This window comes from Helicoverpa zea, chromosome 24 (assembly GCF_022581195.2).
Source record: "Helicoverpa zea isolate HzStark_Cry1AcR chromosome 24, ilHelZeax1.1, whole genome shotgun sequence".
Classification (NCBI taxonomy): Eukaryota; Metazoa; Arthropoda; class Insecta; order Lepidoptera; family Noctuidae; genus Helicoverpa; species Helicoverpa zea.
The window spans coordinates 6,336,395-6,355,317 of record NC_061475.1 but is presented as its reverse complement, the minus strand read 5'-3'; the positions used below and the strand labels follow the sequence as shown (position 1 = coordinate 6,355,317).

The 18,923-nt window shown below is 33.7% G+C and overlaps 2 protein-coding genes and 1 long non-coding RNA gene across 3 annotated transcripts; all 3 read left to right on the top strand.

Annotated features, from left to right (window-relative positions):
- Positions 1-9,375: 9,375 nt before the first annotated feature.
- LOC124642460 lies at positions 9,376-10,821 on the top strand. The gene is made up of 3 exons (XR_006985769.1): positions 9,376-9,409; positions 9,911-10,061; positions 10,398-10,821. It is a non-coding gene; the product is annotated as an uncharacterized LOC124642460 (long non-coding RNA).
- Positions 10,822-12,415: 1,594 nt separating this feature from the next.
- LOC124642451 lies at positions 12,416-14,175 on the top strand. The gene is made up of 4 exons (XM_047180877.1): positions 12,416-12,590; positions 12,674-12,751; positions 13,265-13,415; positions 13,752-14,175. Exons 1-4 carry the CDS (start codon positions 12,534-12,536, stop codon positions 13,922-13,924), a joined length of 459 nt encoding a protein of 152 aa, XP_047036833.1. The 5' UTR covers positions 12,416-12,533; the 3' UTR covers positions 13,925-14,175.
- A 1,580-nt stretch (positions 14,176-15,755) lies between these two features.
- LOC124642454 lies at positions 15,756-17,792 on the top strand. Its single transcript, XM_047180882.1, has 4 exons — positions 15,756-15,946; positions 16,018-16,095; positions 16,698-16,848; positions 17,273-17,792. Exons 1-4 carry the CDS (start codon positions 15,824-15,826, stop codon positions 17,443-17,445), a joined length of 525 nt encoding a protein of 174 aa, XP_047036838.1. The 5' UTR covers positions 15,756-15,823; the 3' UTR covers positions 17,446-17,792.
- Positions 17,793-18,923: the final 1,131 nt, after the last annotated feature.

Sequence of the window (18,923 nt, the reverse complement as noted above, 5' to 3'; positions counted from 1 at the left end):
ACCGAATATCTATCCCATGCTGTATTAGCCGATTTAGTGTCCAAATAGTTTCTCAAAAGCTTTACCCGTGAGTATAACGAACCAATGAACATAATCAGTATATTATTCCCCAGATCACAGGCTAACCGATGCAAAAGGATAGAAATAAAAGATAATGAGTTCGCAAACGAACATACTTCTGGAATTCGAAAGCAAATCGTAGTCACAAAAAACAAATTGTTAGCCAAACCTAATACAAAAGACACTTTAAGAAAGTATTCTAGATTTTTAAAGATCTTCTTTGCGCCGGGAAGGATATCGAGACAATAGATTAATTTAAAGTTTCGTTGAATGTATTCATCTTTAGTAAGAAATGAAATTGCAAAAAGTATAAAATATTCAGACAATGCAAAAATTAGATACGATAAACTTCGATAGGATAAATCATTCGAAAATGTTGTCCAAGCAATGAATAACAGTAAAAAAAATATAACGTAAAGATAAGAAAGCCGCTTTATTTTAGATGAGCCATTAAAGTTTTGAAGAAATCCGAAAGCGAAACGAATGAACAAAACGTTTTTGATATTGCAGACCAAGGTATCGTCAGTCATGTTGACGACACTACCGTTGAGTTCTAGAATGTTGTAAAATAAAAATTATTCGAAACTACTAGACTCCTCTTTTGAAGTAATAATGAAGTTTATAAGTAGAATAGTGTTATTGTTAGTGACAGTGATCAGGCCGGTTTTCAAGGTCACTAATTGTTATGCGAAGGGTGAATTCTACTTCCAGTCGAACACGTGTCATTTGTATATTTTAAATTTGACCCTCAAAAAATGCTAGATATAGCAACAAAATACTGATAACAAGTTTTATTTCACACACAAAAGTGACGAAAATGGTGCCTTTTCAAAAATGTATGAGTAACTATAAGTCAGTAGTACACTATTACAAGATCACAAAATAAATGTACAAGCCTAATTTCTAATGAAGAATTCAATCCTACAAAAAATAAAATTTAAGAGTAAAATGACTTTATCTGCAAGACGGCAATGATATTATAAGGATAGCAAATGACAGAAAGCTAAAAAATATACTTACTGTCAGTGGTAGGTTAGACGTAAAAGTAAAGTGGTCGATTTTCTAGAAGAAGTAGAAAATCTTGAAGATTGGAGCGTTGTCTTTCATCTGGAAGAGAATAGAGGTGATATATGTCAAAAAACCGGCCAAGTGCGAGTCGGACTCGCGCACCGAGGGTTCCGTACAAATCCTGGTTAGATAAAAAGTGAGTCTCGCGCCAACCGTTCAGTTTAGAACAATCATAGTTATGGTAATTTCGTGAGAGTCAAAATAGCTAATATTTTTTATTTTATAATATAACTAAAATAGTAGGCCAGTACCTTGTAAAAGTTATTTTATTAAAGTTATTTATATACAACATTTTATAGTCATCATTCAGAAATCTGATTGAAAATAACTAATTATGTCTTAAAGGTCATTGGGCATATCTGACCCGCTTTGTAAAAAGTGGCGGACATGAATCAAAGTAGTTTTAAATCGTGGAGAATGGTATGACGTTTCTTTGAATGTCCAGGATCGTTTGAAAAATATAATAGACAAGCAGTTTCAGAGGATTTTACAGGTTGCAATGCTAGTTTTTATTGTTAAAGACTTTTCATAAAGAAAGGATCTGGAAACCCTGAGTAATCGAGGGCAACTCTTGAATATTGTAGTCACGCATCGAGTCAAAACCAGACATGTGAGTGTATTTTTGAGGGTACTTGTAAACAGTGAAGGTTTGGAGCTGATTTGATTATGGAGACTACAGAGAGTCGAGGGAACTCCTGAACGGTATGTTGCAACTACCACGTGTTTGGGCTTATTTTATTCGTATTGGCGAAGACTTTCCACATAGATAGGTTTAACTGCCATTGTGGGATCGATAGCAAAGATCAGATATAGTTATGGGAACTCCTTTACAATTTATAACGTAACCTTGTGTTGGAGCTTATTTTATTTTAGGTGATGAGAATTCACTACTAATGGGATCTATTATTTTTTTAAACATGCATAGAGTTCTCTCGACTTTCTCACGTCTCCATCATCAGGTAAGCTCTAAACTTTCACTGTTTGATAGTATCACCAGACATACATCTGAGAATCAAGTTTTAATCCTATGCATGCCTACAATTTTTTATAGTTGCCCTCGATTTCTCAGGATTTCCATCATCAGATCCTGACCTGATGACAATGGAAATAAACGGCGAGTATACTCTTTCACTACAAAGAAATGATTTCTCAAATCCGTCAAATTTGGTCGTTTAAATTCCCCATTGAAATGAGGAAAATATTTGATGTTTACACCTGATTTTCTCTAGATTCTCACGGTTCACATAGATGCGACTAATGCCATAGTAAATCAGAGCCTTTATCATTATACTGTGCTATATTTCGTTCGTATCCGCCGTGGGTATGGTTTTCATACTAAGGTGCCCAATGACCTTTGAATGATTTAAAATTTTTCATAGTTTAGTGGCAATTATATTTAAGAAGTGTTTGATATGAATTTCAACTTTAATATCTCTACGCGTTCATGTAAAAAAGGGTAGTTAGTAAGTTTATAATTATTAAAAAAATATTTTATGTCGTGTAAGCAAAAATAATATTTTAATATTTTATGTAACTTCAAATTAATCATTTTCGCAATTTTTCCTTTATCTGTACTATATAACGCTGCTTCGTGGCGAATTTCAAGATTCTGAGTTCACGGGAAGTACCTTGTAGGTTTTGATTCCCTAGCGTGTGACAGAAATTCGTCTAAGGTGTCGGTATAACTGCTGTATCTTTTGATCGCGTTAACTTAGAAGTTTGTTTTTTTCACTGCCTAAAGGGACAATAGACTTAGGTATTTGGTATAAATTTCAATTTGATACCTTTATTCGTTCGTGAGAAATAAGGTTGTAAGTTTCATTTTATTAAAATATATTTTTTTATATTATATAACTAAAAAAATGAGATTTTCGTAATTTTTCCTATATTTGCATTATATGACAATACTTCATGCCAAATTTCAAGACTCTGAGTTTACGGGAAGTACCCTGTAGGTTTTGATTCCTTTGCGAGTGTCGAGAATTTGTTGAAAATATCGACATAATCGGTTGTATCTTTTGATTGGCTTGGCTTAGAAGCTTGATATTTTCACAGCTTAAAGGGACAACAGACCTGAGCATTTCATTTGAATTTCATCTTGATACGTCCACGCGTTCTTGAGATAAAGGGTCTTGACAGACAGACAGACAGACAGACAGACAGACAGACAGACAGACAGACAGACAGACAGACAGACAGACAGACGGACAACAAAGTGATCCTATAAGGGTTCCGTTTTTTCCTTTTGAGGTACGGAACCCTAAAAATAAATTTATTTTGAAGTATTTGTAGGAAAATCTTGCATCTTATTATAAAGAACTACTCTTTTTCCCGTGGAACTTACCAACCTACCAAAAAATATAACCTATGTTACTTGAGACGAGTGGAGCTTACCAACAGTGAAAGAATTTTGCTAATCGGCTAAGCTGTTTCGGAGCCTTTATGGTACAAGCCTTAATCCGTATCTTAAAGTAATTAAAGAAATTCCCAAGTTTAAACTAGAACGAGATATAATTGACTCACCGATAGCCTGTATCCTCATTGCAATAACTCTTGATTTGATATCATTGTAGCTGTCAGTGATTAAATCCAAAACTATAGAGACCCCAAGTATATTGAAAAATTATCTCATTAAAGTACCCAATGAAGTATGTGTAATAATTTGCTAAACCCTAGAAAAAAAACCGGCCAAGTGCGAGTCGGGCTCGCGCACCGAGGGTTCCGTACAAATCCTGTATAGATAAAAAGTGACTCTCGCGCAAACCGTTCAGTTTAGAACAATCATAGTTATAGTAATTTCGTGCGAGTCAAAATAGTTAATATTTCTTATTTTATAATATATCAAAAATAGTAGGCCAGTATCTTGTAAAAGTTCTTTTATTAAAGTTATTTATTTACAACATTTTATAGTCATCATTCAGAAAGGACAATGCTCATGAAGTATGAGAATAAAACCCAGGCCCGGCGCAAAAGAAATCTAACTCAAAATATAGGTAAAAATAAGTTATTAAATATTACATAGGGGGCATCATCGAAATCAGTGGCTATATGTATGAAATTGCTATTCGAATATTAACATCTGCGCCACATTGCTACTCGAGATTTTAGAGGTAACATAATGTATTAGTAAAAGAAACAGTAAATAGATACAGTTGTGGTTTAAGAGTGTACATAATGACATGTTTATCGCAACTTCTCCACTATTCTACCTACTTTTACAAGATAATAAGATAGAACTAAAACACGTTATGAATGTACTTTTCATTTTAATAATTAGATACGCTTAAAAGTCATCGATTCTCTATTCCGAACACGACATGATCCAAAAATGTTGCGGGATGCGCGAACTGTTCCACATGCTTAGCCCACCCTAAGTTGGGACAAGCTTGAGTCGCATCCCAAAGTCCCGAGCTGTACATCGGTATTGATTTATCTTTTTGGAGAAGCTTATTACATGCCATATTACTTGTTTGTTGTTTCAGATAGCACTTTAATTAAACTATAAGTCCCAGCTGCTCATGTTACCCCTGTAAAATCACATAACAATTTCACACATATAGCCATTAATTTCGATGATGCCTACTATGCAGTATATTATTACTTATTATTACCTATAATTTGAGTTACTTTTCTTTTGCGCCGGGCCTGGGTTTTTTTTGAGCATTGTCGTTTGATTGAAAATAACTAATTATGTCTTAAGGTCATTGGGCATATCTAATCCGCTTTACAAAAAGTGGCGGACACGAATGAAAGTAGTTTTAAATTATGGGGAATAGTATGACGTTTCACTCAGTATAAATATTTTATTAAAATTCCATGGAGAAGAATGTACAGGATCGATTGAAGAACATATAAAACAAGCAGTTTTTTGGATTATACAGGTCACAATGACAGTTTTTATTGTTGAAATACTTTAAAAAAAAAATAAGATCTCAATTCGGATGACCAAGACCTCATGAGGATCTGGAAACCTCGAGAAATCGAGGGCAACTCTCGAATATTGTAGGCATTCATCAATACAAGTCAAAACCAGACATGTGGGTGTATTTTTGAGGGAATTGCGAAACAGTGAATTTTTGGAGCTGATTTGATTATGAGACCAAAGAGAATCGAGGGAACTCCTGAACAGCATGTTGCAACTACCGCGTGTTTAGGCTTATTTTATTCGTATTGACGAGGACTTTCCACATGGTTTGATTGTCATTGCGGGATCTATTATAAAGATAAGATATAGTTCAGGGAACTCCTTTGCTATTTATATCAATTACCTTGTGTTAGAGCTTATTTTATAGGAGGTGATGCGAATTCCCTTCTAACTTGGGTTATAGTAGCCATTGTGGGAATGAGATCTTTTCTTATTGAGAGGTTTAATCATCTCACAAGCCCTAATTTCAGGTTTTTTTCCACTCCCCAAATCCACCTGACGGCCACTTACATCGACAACGACTGCTGCAAAGAAGGATTCGGGTACGCTGGCTTCACGTTTTTAGAGCCTTGCCAAAAGTTGTATTTTGTCCCTTTCACTGTTTCATGAAGTCGGTTTTTTTTTGTAAATAGTATTTTTTTATTTTTTTATTTTCAGTGTTTGCGTCCATCCACTCCCAGTATTCGTAAAAATAACACCATTTTTAACTTTCTAGTGAAAATTACTTGTCAATACGAATAATATAAGCCCAAACATGACGTAGCTAAAACATACTGTTGAGGAGTTCCCTCGACTTTATCTCGTCTCCACCAGCAGGTCAGCTCTAAACCATCACTGTTTGATAGTGTAATCAGACATAAACCTGAAAATCAAGTTTTAACCCTATGCGTGCCTACAATTTCAGAAAGTTGCCCTCGATTTCTCAAGGTTTCCATCATACGATCCTGACATGATGACAATGGGCATAAACGGCGAGTATACTCTTTTACTATAAAGAAATAATCACTCGAATCCATCCCATTTGGTCGTTTAAATTCACCATTGAAGTAGGGAAAATATTTGATGTTCAAAACGGATTTTCTCTAAATTCCCATGGCTCACGTTGATGCGACTAACGCCATCGTAAATCAGAGCCTTTTATCATTATACTATGCTATATTTCGTTTGTGTCCGGTATGGTTTTCATACTAAGGTGCCCAATGACCTTTGAATGATTTAGAATTTTTCATAGTTTAGAGGCAATTAGATTTAAGAAGTGTTTGATATGAATTTCAACATTAATATCTCTACGCGTTCATGTGAAAAAAGGGAGGTAGTAAGTTTATAATTATTAAAAAAATATTTTATATCATATAAGCAAAAATAATATTTTATGTAATTTCAAATTTATCATTTTCGCAATTTATCCTTTATCAGTGCTATATAACGTTGCTTCGTGCCGAATTTCAAAATTCTGAGTTCACGGGAAGTACCTTGTAGGTTTTGATTACCTAGCGTGTGACGGAAACTCGTCTAAGGTGTCGGTATAAACTGCTGTATCTTTTGATCGCGTTAACTTAGAAGTTTGATTTTTTCACTGCTTAAAGGAACAATTATAGACGTAGGTATTTGGTATAAATTTCAATTTGATACCTTTATTCGTTCTTGAGAAATAAGGTAGTAAGTTTCATTTTATTAAAATATTTTTATTATATTATATAACTAAAAAAATGTGATTTTCGCAATTTTTCCTATATTTGCATTATATGACAATGCTTCATGCCAAATTTCAAGATTCTGAGTTTACGGGAAGTATCCTGTAGGTTTTGATTCCTCTGCGAGTGTCGAAAATTTGTTGAAAATATCGACATAATCGGCTGTATCTTTTGATTGGCTTGGCTTGGAAGTTTGATATTTTCACAGCTTAAAGGGACACTAGAGTATTTCATGTGAATTTCAGCTTGATACGTCCACGCGTTCTTGAGATAAAGTGTCTTGACAGACAGACAGACGGACAACAAAGTGATCCTATAAGGGTTCCGTTTTTTCCTTTTGAGGTACGGAACCCTAAAAATATGAAATATAATGACCAATACAAATCTCCCCATGTCGCATCCGAACCGACAGAAAAATAATAGAAAAAGTGAAATTAGTATTTCTTAGCACATGAACCTCGTATTTGAAAGTAAATCCAATACAAAGAGTTAAATCTGTTGCAGATAATATTCAAGATAATGAATTTAATGGAGTACTCCAGTTTTTTGAACATTTTGCAGAACGAGCAAATATATTTTTCTTTAGTGACAAATGCAATTAGGAAGTGTGTTGAATATTCAGTCGCTGTCAAAAGACGATAAATGAAAGGTGCAAAGTTTTCTGGAGATAAAAGTACTGAAATAAAGGCAAATGATAAAAATAAAGAGTAGAAATAAGATAACACCCGAATCTTTCTTGAGGCATTGAAACCTTGAAGATATCCGAAAGAGAAACGTAATAACATAATACTTTTAATATTGGTAACTGACGCATCAGAAATCATGATTTTTTAAACCTCGAAACATTCAAACGTGTAAGCGACAAAGGTATGGAGTCAACTTATTAATACAACGATGTAGCTATTCTAAATAGAGAGTCTATTTTGACGACAACTATGCTCGCGATGGTCTATGAATTGAAATTATGTTAATAATTATTAGGAATCTACACTCGTTGGAAAGCTTCACTCTTCCCAAGTAATGTAGGCTATATAATATTATCCCAGTACGGGCAGTAGATCCCACGGGTACAATCGCAAGAAAACAGTAATTTATATTTAAAGCCAATGCCAAAGTTTAATCTCCAATCCCAAACGACCGATAGATCGGTTATTGAAATCAGCAATAAATTATTTCATTTTTAGTATGACAAGATAACATCGAAATAACAACACTAGGTATCTACCTGTACCAGAATATTTTTATAGTAAGTTTCCTTGAAATCATTTTACGTTATTCTAATTGCATGTCATTGCCGATGTTTATTTCTATGAATAAAATTAATTTGGAAAACACTAGTATCTGTAATCTGATGCTTCAACTTTTTTAACATTTTCAAAGAGTTTCATTTCACTGTTCCACTTTGAGCTCTGTGACAGCGTCGCTTACACTTTCAAAATTGACTTCAGTTTTTAAACGATGGTCATGATGATCGATTCTTTAGTCAGCAGCATTCAATACATTATGTTCCTACGATTTATTTTCGGCTTTCGTTTAGACTTTAGCAGTTCTCCTCAAATGCGTTTGTTCACAAAACTTTATCCTGTACTTTTTTTTATCGTGTTAAACTCTGTTGTTTGGTCTTCCGAAAATTTATTGAATACAATGTTACGTTACAGTACACGCATTGAATATTGCGCTCAATTCTTCGTCTCGTTTCTTACAAAACAAGAATTCGTTAATAAGAATTACCAGTTCATTTATGGCATCGACAGCTTGCCTGGGGCTCACAAAAATTTTAAGCGTTTACGTCTTTTTATTAAATTCTTCTGTTTGTATTATATTTTGTTCAGAATACTTTCAATTTTCCTATTAGTAACATATTTTGGTCCATTTCTAAAAACCGCACTTGCAGACATTATATATTTCCATGTTTGTGATATAGGAAGATTTAATATTTATTTAGTTTTCGGTATTCTATTTTGTCGAGTCAAAACATTTGAAACGAATTTCCAAACTATAACCAATGTGGTTGTTTTGGACAAATATTCCGTGAAGAAATATATGATGATGATGATGATGTCCTCCTAGCCGATTATCGGCTACGGCGGCTGTTCTCATGTAAGGAGATTAGCCAACTACGCAGGACATATTATAATGCACGAGCATTTGCGCAGACACAAGTGCACTCACTATTCCTTAACTCTCATAGTCCGATGGGACGGTAATCCGACACGACCGGAGAGAGATCAGGCGCAGGACCGACATTTACGTGCTCTCCGATGCACGGGTGTATCAATCACCAGCTTCCAGGCTCCGGGCTGCTTTGTGAAAGTCTTCTAAAACCCACAAAGCGATTTCGGCCCGACTCGGGAATCGAACCCGAGACCTCGTGCTCAGCAGCCGCACTTGCGACAGCTAGACCAACGAGGCAGTTAAATATATAAATATGTACCAAGAAATATATAAATATATAAATATGTACCAAACACTCATTGGATACGTAGAATCCATTGAGATGCCTTTCAAATTAATGGTAGTATTTTTTAGGTAGTTTTAGGTGAGAAAAACAACAAAAAAAATAAAAATGTGTTATTTTTTTCAGGTTGTCATAATTTTAGTATGTTCATCTGCCCGGACAGTCCTCGACTCATATGAAGTTATTTTACACTTGAAACGCCAAGTAAGTTAACTATTAATAGATTTTTTTGCAATAAAAATACTGGTAAAAACAATAATCACCGTCTGTTAAGCCTTATATGCTTAACCTAACCTTTGCAGCATTGATGCGTCTACCTGACCACCTCTGCCTATTTGACTACCTACATACAGTTACCTGGGCAGCCTGATATATTTTTTCAAATAGGATTAGCATTTTCAGAACATAAAAAATCATCTTTATAATAATATTAATGGCCTGTGGCACTTGCTTCGCTACATATAAAGTAAACCATTCTGTTAAAAAAAAAAAAAAAACTGATAAATGAAGCTGGATCGTGCAACTTTGTGCAAACTTCACATATAAACCATCTACTAAATAGTCCGAACGCTTTGTTCTAAGCATTTGGATTGGTGAAACCGCTCTTGAGTTAACAAAATACAACGAAAAGTGGCATTAATATTTATAAATGAATATAGAATATATAGATTAGTGAAAATAGTATAGAAAAGTGTAATATTTCAGGATTTTCTCGAGGTTATAATATTGTTTGTGATTGGATATCTTAATGAACCTATTTTTGCTGCCACTCTGTTGTCCATGGTAACAGACTTGATTCAAGATAAACTTACAAACATTAAGTGTAAAATGATTGCACAAAGAAATCGTACTAATGGTAAGTTTCTTCTGCAAAATATTTTGATTGTTTAAAGTTCCCGCAGTCGGCCGACAGTTGGCCCAATGGTTGGCAAATATATTTTTTAAGAAAATGTTGATTGCTATCAAAGTTAACGGTCTGGTACCAGCAAAATACCTGATCTTTGTAATGTGCGTACTACCACTCATCTTTATACTGATTTATAAGCTCAAACAAATGATCAGCCGTCTGAAAGTCAGCAGTTTATTCTTACAGACTCTTACAAAAAGCAAGATATTTGTTGCACGGTTCCAAAAGTGACTCCCATTGCTTAATTTTTATTAAGTGTAAAGAGTTTTTTATTTCATTTTCCAGATGAACGGTTACGTTTTGAGATACAACAGTTACTGATGTTAATGGATAATCGTCCGCTCCAGTTTGGTATCTTTCCTAACTTGCCTATGACGTTGAGGGTTTATCTCGGCTTTATGTCTTTTGCTACAATTAACATAATTGCTGTTTTACAAATCAAATCATTTTATTCTTAATTGTATACCAGCGTGTTTTTAAACTATTAATTAATTCTACTTATGTTGTGATCTTCAAGCAATTCTGTAACATTGTGTGCTAGTTTGTCGTACTTCTTGGTCAGTGGCTTACGCCCCCAGTCATAGAAGCACCCGTAGCCGATACCCCCGATTAGATTTACCTAATTAAAAGCTCATTTTGGGGGCGTCGGCCACAGGTGCTTCGACCGGCGGGGCCGATGGGAGCCTTCGCTACTGATTCGTATTTTATGCACAGGTTTGTTTACTTGGTTTGTGAAATAAAACTTGTTAACAAAAATCTATAGTTTCTTTTATTTAGCGTTTTGCTGAGAAAAGATCAAAATTCCTATTCATCCTGGATAAGACCATTGATAAAAGTACTTATTTATCAATAGCTGGTCTAGGAATTAGTAGAACGCATCGCACGAATCATTTTTCCTTAGTGGCAAATGCAATTACAAAATGTATTCAAAATATAATATATTGAATATTCAGTCGCTGAAGGCAAATAAGAGGAGAACAATTTACAGGAGATAGATGTACTGAAATAAAGACAAATGATAAAAATAAAGAATGCAAATAAGTTAACAGCTGAATCTTTCTTGAACATTGAATTCTTGAAGTTATCCGAAAGCAAAACGAAACTACATAACACTTTTAATATAACAAACTAACGGAACAGAGGTCATAACTTCTTTAAAATACGAAATATTCAAACGTGTAAGCGACAAATGTATGTAGCCATCAATAAAACTTAGTAGTGTAGTGATTCTAAATAAGGATACTACTTTAAAATCAGTCAAGTGTGCATCAGTTATTACTAAATACTATTCCGAAAGCACATATACGTAATATTTTCAACGTATATGGTGATGGTCTAAAGAACTGCAATTATGGTAATAATTAATAGGAATCTGAACTCGTTGGAAGGCTTCACTCTACCCAAGTAACATACTATAATAATTAATAGGCTTTATTTTATCCCGGTACAGGCAGAAGTTCTTACGGGACGCAGGTGAAACTGCAACAAAAAATAGCTAGTTATTAATATGAAGCTAATGTCAAAGTTCATACTCCAATCGAAAAACAACGGATGGATTGGTTATTGAAAATCAACGGATTCATTTATAGTATGACAAGATAACATCTAAATAACAACACTATCCCAGAATACTTTTATGGTAAGTTTCCTTGAAAACTTTTTACGGTGCTGTAATTGTATGTCATATCCAATATTTACTTCTAAAAATAGGATTAATTTGGAAAATACCAGTAGTATTTAAATTTTTGACAACGAAATTAATTTCACTGTTCCACTTTGAGCTTTGTGACAGTGTCGCTTACACGCATCATTTACTTTAGATTTTCAACGATGGTCATGATGATCGATTCTTTAGTCACCAGCATTCAATACATCATGTTCCTACGCTTTATTTTCGGTTTTCGTTTGGATTTTAACAGTTCTCCTCAAATGCGTGTTTTCTCAAAACTTTATCCTGTATTAATTTTTATTGTCTTGAACTTTGCTGTTTGGTATTCCGAAAATGTATTGAATCCAACGTTACGTTACAGTACACTCATTGAATATTGCGCTCAATTCTTCGTCTCGTTTCTTACAAAACAAGAATTCGTTTATAAGAATTACCGATTCATTTATGGCATTGATAACTTGCTTGGTGCCCACAAAAATTTTAAGCGTTTGCGACTTTTTATTAAATTCTTCTGTTTGTTTCATATTTTGTTCAGAATAATTACAATTTTCCAATTAGTAGCATATCTTGGTCCATTTCTAAAAAACGTAACTGCAGATATTATATATTTCCATATTTGTGATATAGGAAGATTAAATATTTATTTAGTTTTCGGTATTCTATTTTGTCGAGTCAAAACATTTGAAACGAATTTCCAAACTATAACCGATGTGGTCGTTTTGGATAAATATTCCGTGAAGAAATATATAAATATGTACCAAACACTTATTGATTACGTAGAATCTATGAATATGCTTTTCAAATTAATGGTAGTATTTTTTATTCGATATAATGACAGGTTTAGGTGAGAAAAACCACAAAAAAAAAATGTGTTACATATTTGTTTTTTCAGGTTGTCATAATTTTAGTAGGTTCGTCTGCTAGGGCAGTCGTCGAATTATATGAAGTTATTTTCGTTTTGAAACGTCAAGTAAGTTAACCATTAATAGATTTATTACAGTAATTATATTTATTAGTATAATTAATAATCATCATCTGCTCAGCCTTATCTGCTTAATTTTTTCTAACCTAATACAGCATTCTTATTTGAGTAGTCAAATACCAATGCTGTATAGGCAGGGGTAGCCCTGCCTATTTGACCACCCACCTCCACACAGTTACCTGGGCAATCTGATTCCCGATTTTTTCAAACATGTTAAGTATTTTTAGAGCGTAAAAAATCATCTTTATTATAATATACCACATGCCGTTAGCCCGTGGTACGTGATTCGCTATATATAATGTCCACCATTTTGTTAAATAAAATATGATAAATAAAGCTCGATCGTGCAACAACTAAATAGTTCGAACAAAGCCTAAGCATTTGGATTGGTGAAACCGCTCTTGAGTTATAAAATTACAACGAAAAGTGGCATTAATATTTATAAATGAATATAGAATATATAGATTAGTGAAAATAGTATAGAAAAGTGTAATGTTTCAGGATTTTCTCGAGGTTATAATATTGTTTGTGATTGGATATCTTAATGAACCTATTTTTGCTGCCACTCTGTTGTCCATGGTAACAGACTTGATTCAAGATAAACTGACAAACATTAAGTGTAAAATGATTGCACAAAGAAATCGTACTAATGGTAAGTTTCTTCTGCAAAATATTTTGATTGTTTAAAGTTCCCGCAGTCGGCCGACAGTTGGCCCAATGGTTGGCAAATATATTTTTTAAGAAAATGTTGATTGCTATCAAAGTTAACGGTCTGGTACCAGCAAAATACCTGATCTTTGTAATGTGCGTACTACCACTCATCTTTATACTGATTTATAAGCTCAAACAAATGATCAGCCGTCTGAAAGTCAGCAGTTTATTCTTACAGACTCTTACAAAAAGCAAGATATTTGTTGCACGGTTCCAAAAGTGACTCCCATTGCTTAATTTTTATTAAGTGTAAAGAGTTTTTTATTTCATTTTCCAGATGAACGGTTACGTTTTGAGATACAACAGTTACTGATGTTAATGGATAATCGTCCGCTCCAGTTTGGTATCTTTCCTAACTTGCCTATGACGTTGAGGGTTTATCTCGGCTTTATGTCTTTTGCTACAATTAACATAATTGCTGTTTTACAAATCAAATCATTTTATTCTTAATTGTATACCAGCGTGTTTTTAAACTATTAATTAATTCTACTTATGTTGTGATCTTCAAGCAATTCTGTAACATTGTGTGCTAGTTTGTCGTACTTCTTGGTCAGTGGCTTACGCCCCCAGTCATAGAAGCACCCGTAGCCGATACCCCCGATTAGATTTACCTAATTAAAAGCTCATTTTGGGGGCGTCGGCCACAGGTGCTTCGACCGGCGGGGCCGATGGGAGCCTTCGCTACTGATTCGTATTTTATGCACAGGTTTGTTTACTTGGTTTGTGAAATAAAACTTGTTAACAAAAATCTATAGTTTCTTTTATTTAGCGTTTTGCTGAGAAAAGATCAAAATTCCTATTCATCCTGGATAAGACCATTGATAAAAGTACTTATTTATCAATAGCTGGTCTAGGAATTAGTAGAACGCATCGCACGAATCATTTTTCCTTAGTGGCAAATGCAATTACAAAATGTATTCAAAATATAATATATTGAATATTCAGTCGCTGAAGGCAAATAAGAGGAGAACAATTTACAGGAGATAGATGTACTGAAATAAAGACAAATGATAAAAATAAAGAATGCAAATAAGTTAACAGCTGAATCTTTCTTGAACATTGAATTCTTGAAGTTATCCGAAAGCAAAACGAAACTACATAACACTTTTAATATAACAAACTAACGGAACAGAGGTCATAACTTCTTTAAAATACGAAATATTCAAACGTGTAAGCGACAAAAGTATGTAGCCATCAATAAAACTTAGTAGTGTAGCGATTCTAAATAAGGATACTACTTTAAAATCAGTCAAGTGCGCATCAGTTATTACTAAATACTATTCCGAAAGCACATATACGTGATATTTTCAACGTATATCGTGATGGTCTAAAGAACTGCAATTATGTTAATAATTAATAGGAATCTGAACTCGTTGAAAATCTTCACTCTTCCCAAGTAGCATACTATAATAAGTAATAGGCTTTATTTTATCTCGGTACAGGCAGAAGTTCTTACGGGACGCAGGTGAAACTGCAGCAAAAAATAGCTAGTTATTAATATGAAGCTAATGTCAAAGTTCATACTCCAATCGAAAAACAACGGATGGATCGGTTATTGAAAAGTCAACGAATTCATTTTTAGTATGACAAGATAACATCTAAATAACAACACTGCCCCAGAATACTTTTATAGTAAGTTTCCTTGAAATCTTTTTACGGTACTGTAGTTGAATGTCATGTCCAATATTTACTTTTAAAAATAGGATTAATTTGGAAAATACCAGTAGTCTTTAAAGTTTTCAAAACGAAATTCATTTCACTGTTCCACTTTGAGCTTCGTGACAGTGTCCCTTACACTTTCAAAATTGACTTTAGTTTTAAACCAAGGTCATGATGATCCATACTTTAGTCACCAGCATTCGATTCATTATGTTTTTACGTTTTATTTTCGGCTTTCGTTTAGATTTTAAGAGCTCTCCTCAGTTGCGTATTTTCTCAAAACTTTATCCTGTATTATTTTTTATCACCTTGAACTCAGTTGTTTGGTGTGCTGAACATATCTTAAATCCAACATTGCGTTACAGTGCAGCTTTTGAATATTGCGCTCAGTTCTTTTTCTCATTTCTTACCAATCAAGAATTCGTTTATAAGAATTACCGATTCATTTATGGCATTGATAACTTGCCTGGTGCCCACAAAAATTTTAAGCGTTTGCGTGTTTTTATTAAAATCTTCTGTTTGTATTATATTTTTTTCAGGTCACTTACAATTTTCCTATTGGTAAAATATCTTGGTCCTTTTCTAAAACACATAACTGCAGATATTATATATTACATTGTTTGTGATATAGGCCGATTGAATATTGTTTTAGTTTTTGGTATACTATTTTGTCGAATTAAAACTTTTGTAATGAATTTCCAAACTATAACCGATGTGGTCGTTTTGGACAAATATTCCGTAAAGAAATATATAAATATGTACCAAACACTTATTGATTATGCAGAATCCATTGATATGCCTGTCAAATTAATGGTAGTATTTTTTATTAGTTGTTTTTTTGAGAAAAACAACAATAAAATGAAAAATGTGTTATTTTGCTTCAGATTGTCGTCATATTGGTATGTTCGTCTGCTAGATTAATCCTCGACTTATATGAAGTTATTATCCTTTTTAAACATCACGTAAGTTAAGTGTTAATAGATTTGTTACAGTAAAAAAAAAACAATAATCATTGTCTGCTTAGCCATTCCGTAACTATATTAGTGTCGACTTCCAATCTGCCATTTCCATAAACGTGAATTAAATATAAGTAATACTTAAGAGCTGTTTAAGAAAATTCTTACTTATAAACGTTACTTAAGTTTGTCTTAACTAACATTTAATCACTACTTAAGACTTTAAGTAGTGATTAGTTAAAATGTTGCTTAGAAGGTGATTAGAGATTTTATAAGTAAGGGGGTATGTGTTTATGGAGTTACTTCCTATTTGACCTCCTCAACCCATAACCTGAACCACCCAAATCCCGATTTTTTTCAAATACGTTCAGTATTTTCATAGCATAAAAATCTTCTATATAGTAATACTAGCTTTCGCCCGTGTTTTCACTCACATCCGTCCGTCCACGTCGTGAAAAAAGCCTTTCTGTTTTCCATATGCTGCTTTTCCTCAAATTTTTAGCTTACACGGTCCAGCCGTTCCTGAATTATAATAGGTGTAACTAACTCGACTTTCTTTTACATGTAGTAGATTTGTACAGATTGTAAAGAAAAGAGATTTGTTTCAGGATTTTCTCGAGGTTATAATATTGGCTCTGGCTGGACACCTACATGAACCTATTTTTGCTGTCACTTTGTTGTCAATGGTTACAGACTTGATTCAAGATAAACTTAAAAACATCAAGTTGAAAATGATTGGACAGAGAAATCGTACCAATGGTAAGTACCTATTTACTTCCATAAAATATTCTGGTTGTTTAATCGTGGCGTGCACTTGGAGAGGCCTATGTCCAGCAGTGGACTACGATAGGCTGATGATGATGATGATGATGATGAATCGTGACAGGTGACGCGTTGGTAAGCAAAAATTTTTTAAAGAAAATTATTAATGATATTATATAGTTTTTAGTCGGCCTGATATCGGCCAAATACCTGGTCGTTGTAATGTGCGTACGACCATTCATCTTAATAATGATTTACGAGTATGACCCCAAACAAACTATTGGCCGACAGAAAGTCTACAATGTGCTGGTATTCTTACAGGCTCTTATAAAAAGCTTCTTCTTCTTATAAACTTTCCAAAAAGTGGTTTCATTTGTTTAATTTTTATAATGTTCTGAAAGGTTCTTAATTTATTTTCCAGATGAACGACTACGTTTTGAGATACAGCAGTTACTGATGTTAATGGATAATCGTCCGCTCCAGTTTTGCATATTTCCAAATTTACCTATGACGTTGAGTTTATTTCTCGGCTTTATGTCATTTGCTACCATTAACATAATTGCTGTATTACAAATTAAATCATTTTACTCTTAATAGTATACTAGTGTGTTTTTAAAACTATTAATTTATTCTACCTATATTGGGATTTTCAAGCAATTCTTTCACATTGAATGTAGATTTTTAGTTCAATAAATGTATATTTGTACGCCTGATAGGGCAAAACTTATTGAAACTGTATATAATACTGCACCACCTTACATAATTATATATAACAAATGTTTTTAACAAATAAATTTATCTCTATCTTTACTGTGTGTTAGTTTGTCATACTTCTCGGTCAGTGGCTTACGCCCCCAATTGTCGACGCCGCCGAATATAGCTTTTAATTCGATTACCAGAATCGGGGGCGTCAGCTACGGGTGCTTTGTACATGGGGGGACTAAGCCACTGATCAATATTTTATGCACAGGTTTGTCAATCTTTGTTTGTGAAATAAAATATTTTACCAGAAATCCATATTTTAATTTTATTTAGCTTTCTGCTTAGAAAAAAAACTAAATTCCTTTTCTAGAACATCTTGAATAAAAATTTAATAAAAAAGGTTCCATTCCTGAAATAGCTTTATAGGTTTTGTGGCTTTCACAAAGCAACCCGGAGTCTGGAAGTTGGCCGTGTTATACCCCCACGCCTGACAGGGCACGTAAAGTCGGCGTCCCTGAATGCTACTCAGTTGCAGTCGTTGTTACAACTCCGCGTCAGAGGCCATCAGGTGGATTTTAGAAATGTCTGACACCAGAAGAGAAGTAAATCATTTTCCAGTTTTGCCAGATTTGAATCAGGGTTATGAACTTGTACTGGAACCTATGGAAGTATTTAATGATACCTTGTCTTACTTCCCATTTGATTTCAAATAAGTAGGATAAATCTATTTATATGACGTGCATTTTTAACAAACTTGATCATGATAAAAACACACATACAGTGGATTTAGAATTTGTCCTTCATAGACAAATTAGAATGACTTTGAGCACTGGTCTGATCTCTATCACGATCACTGTTCTGTATTCACTGTTGTTATTATTTTAATTATAAACTCTATGACTACTTCAAAACAAAACTCCATCGGTTTCGAGTTACTTTTACTGTAGTTTCAAGAGATAAGTCAAAAGTAGTGTCGCCAACATGACTGACGATACCTTGGTCTGCGATATCAGAAACGTTTTGTTCATTCGTTTCGCTTTCGGATTTCATCCAAACTTTAATGGCTCATCTAAGATAAAGTGGCTCTCATATCTGTACACTATGTGTTTTTTAATTTTATTTGCTGTTTTTTCATTACTTCCGAATGAAGTTATTTTATTGTCCTTTCGCATTTTGGCATTGATCGAATATTTCATACTTTTTATGATTTCTTTCCTAACTAAGGAAGAGTATATCCGTCGAAGTTATAAAGTAATCTACGGTCTTGACACTATCCCCGTTGCAAAAAAGATCTTTCGGAATCTTGAATACTTTCTTAAAGTGTCTTTTGTATTAAGTTGGACTAACAATTTGTGTTTTTCGTCTTTGAT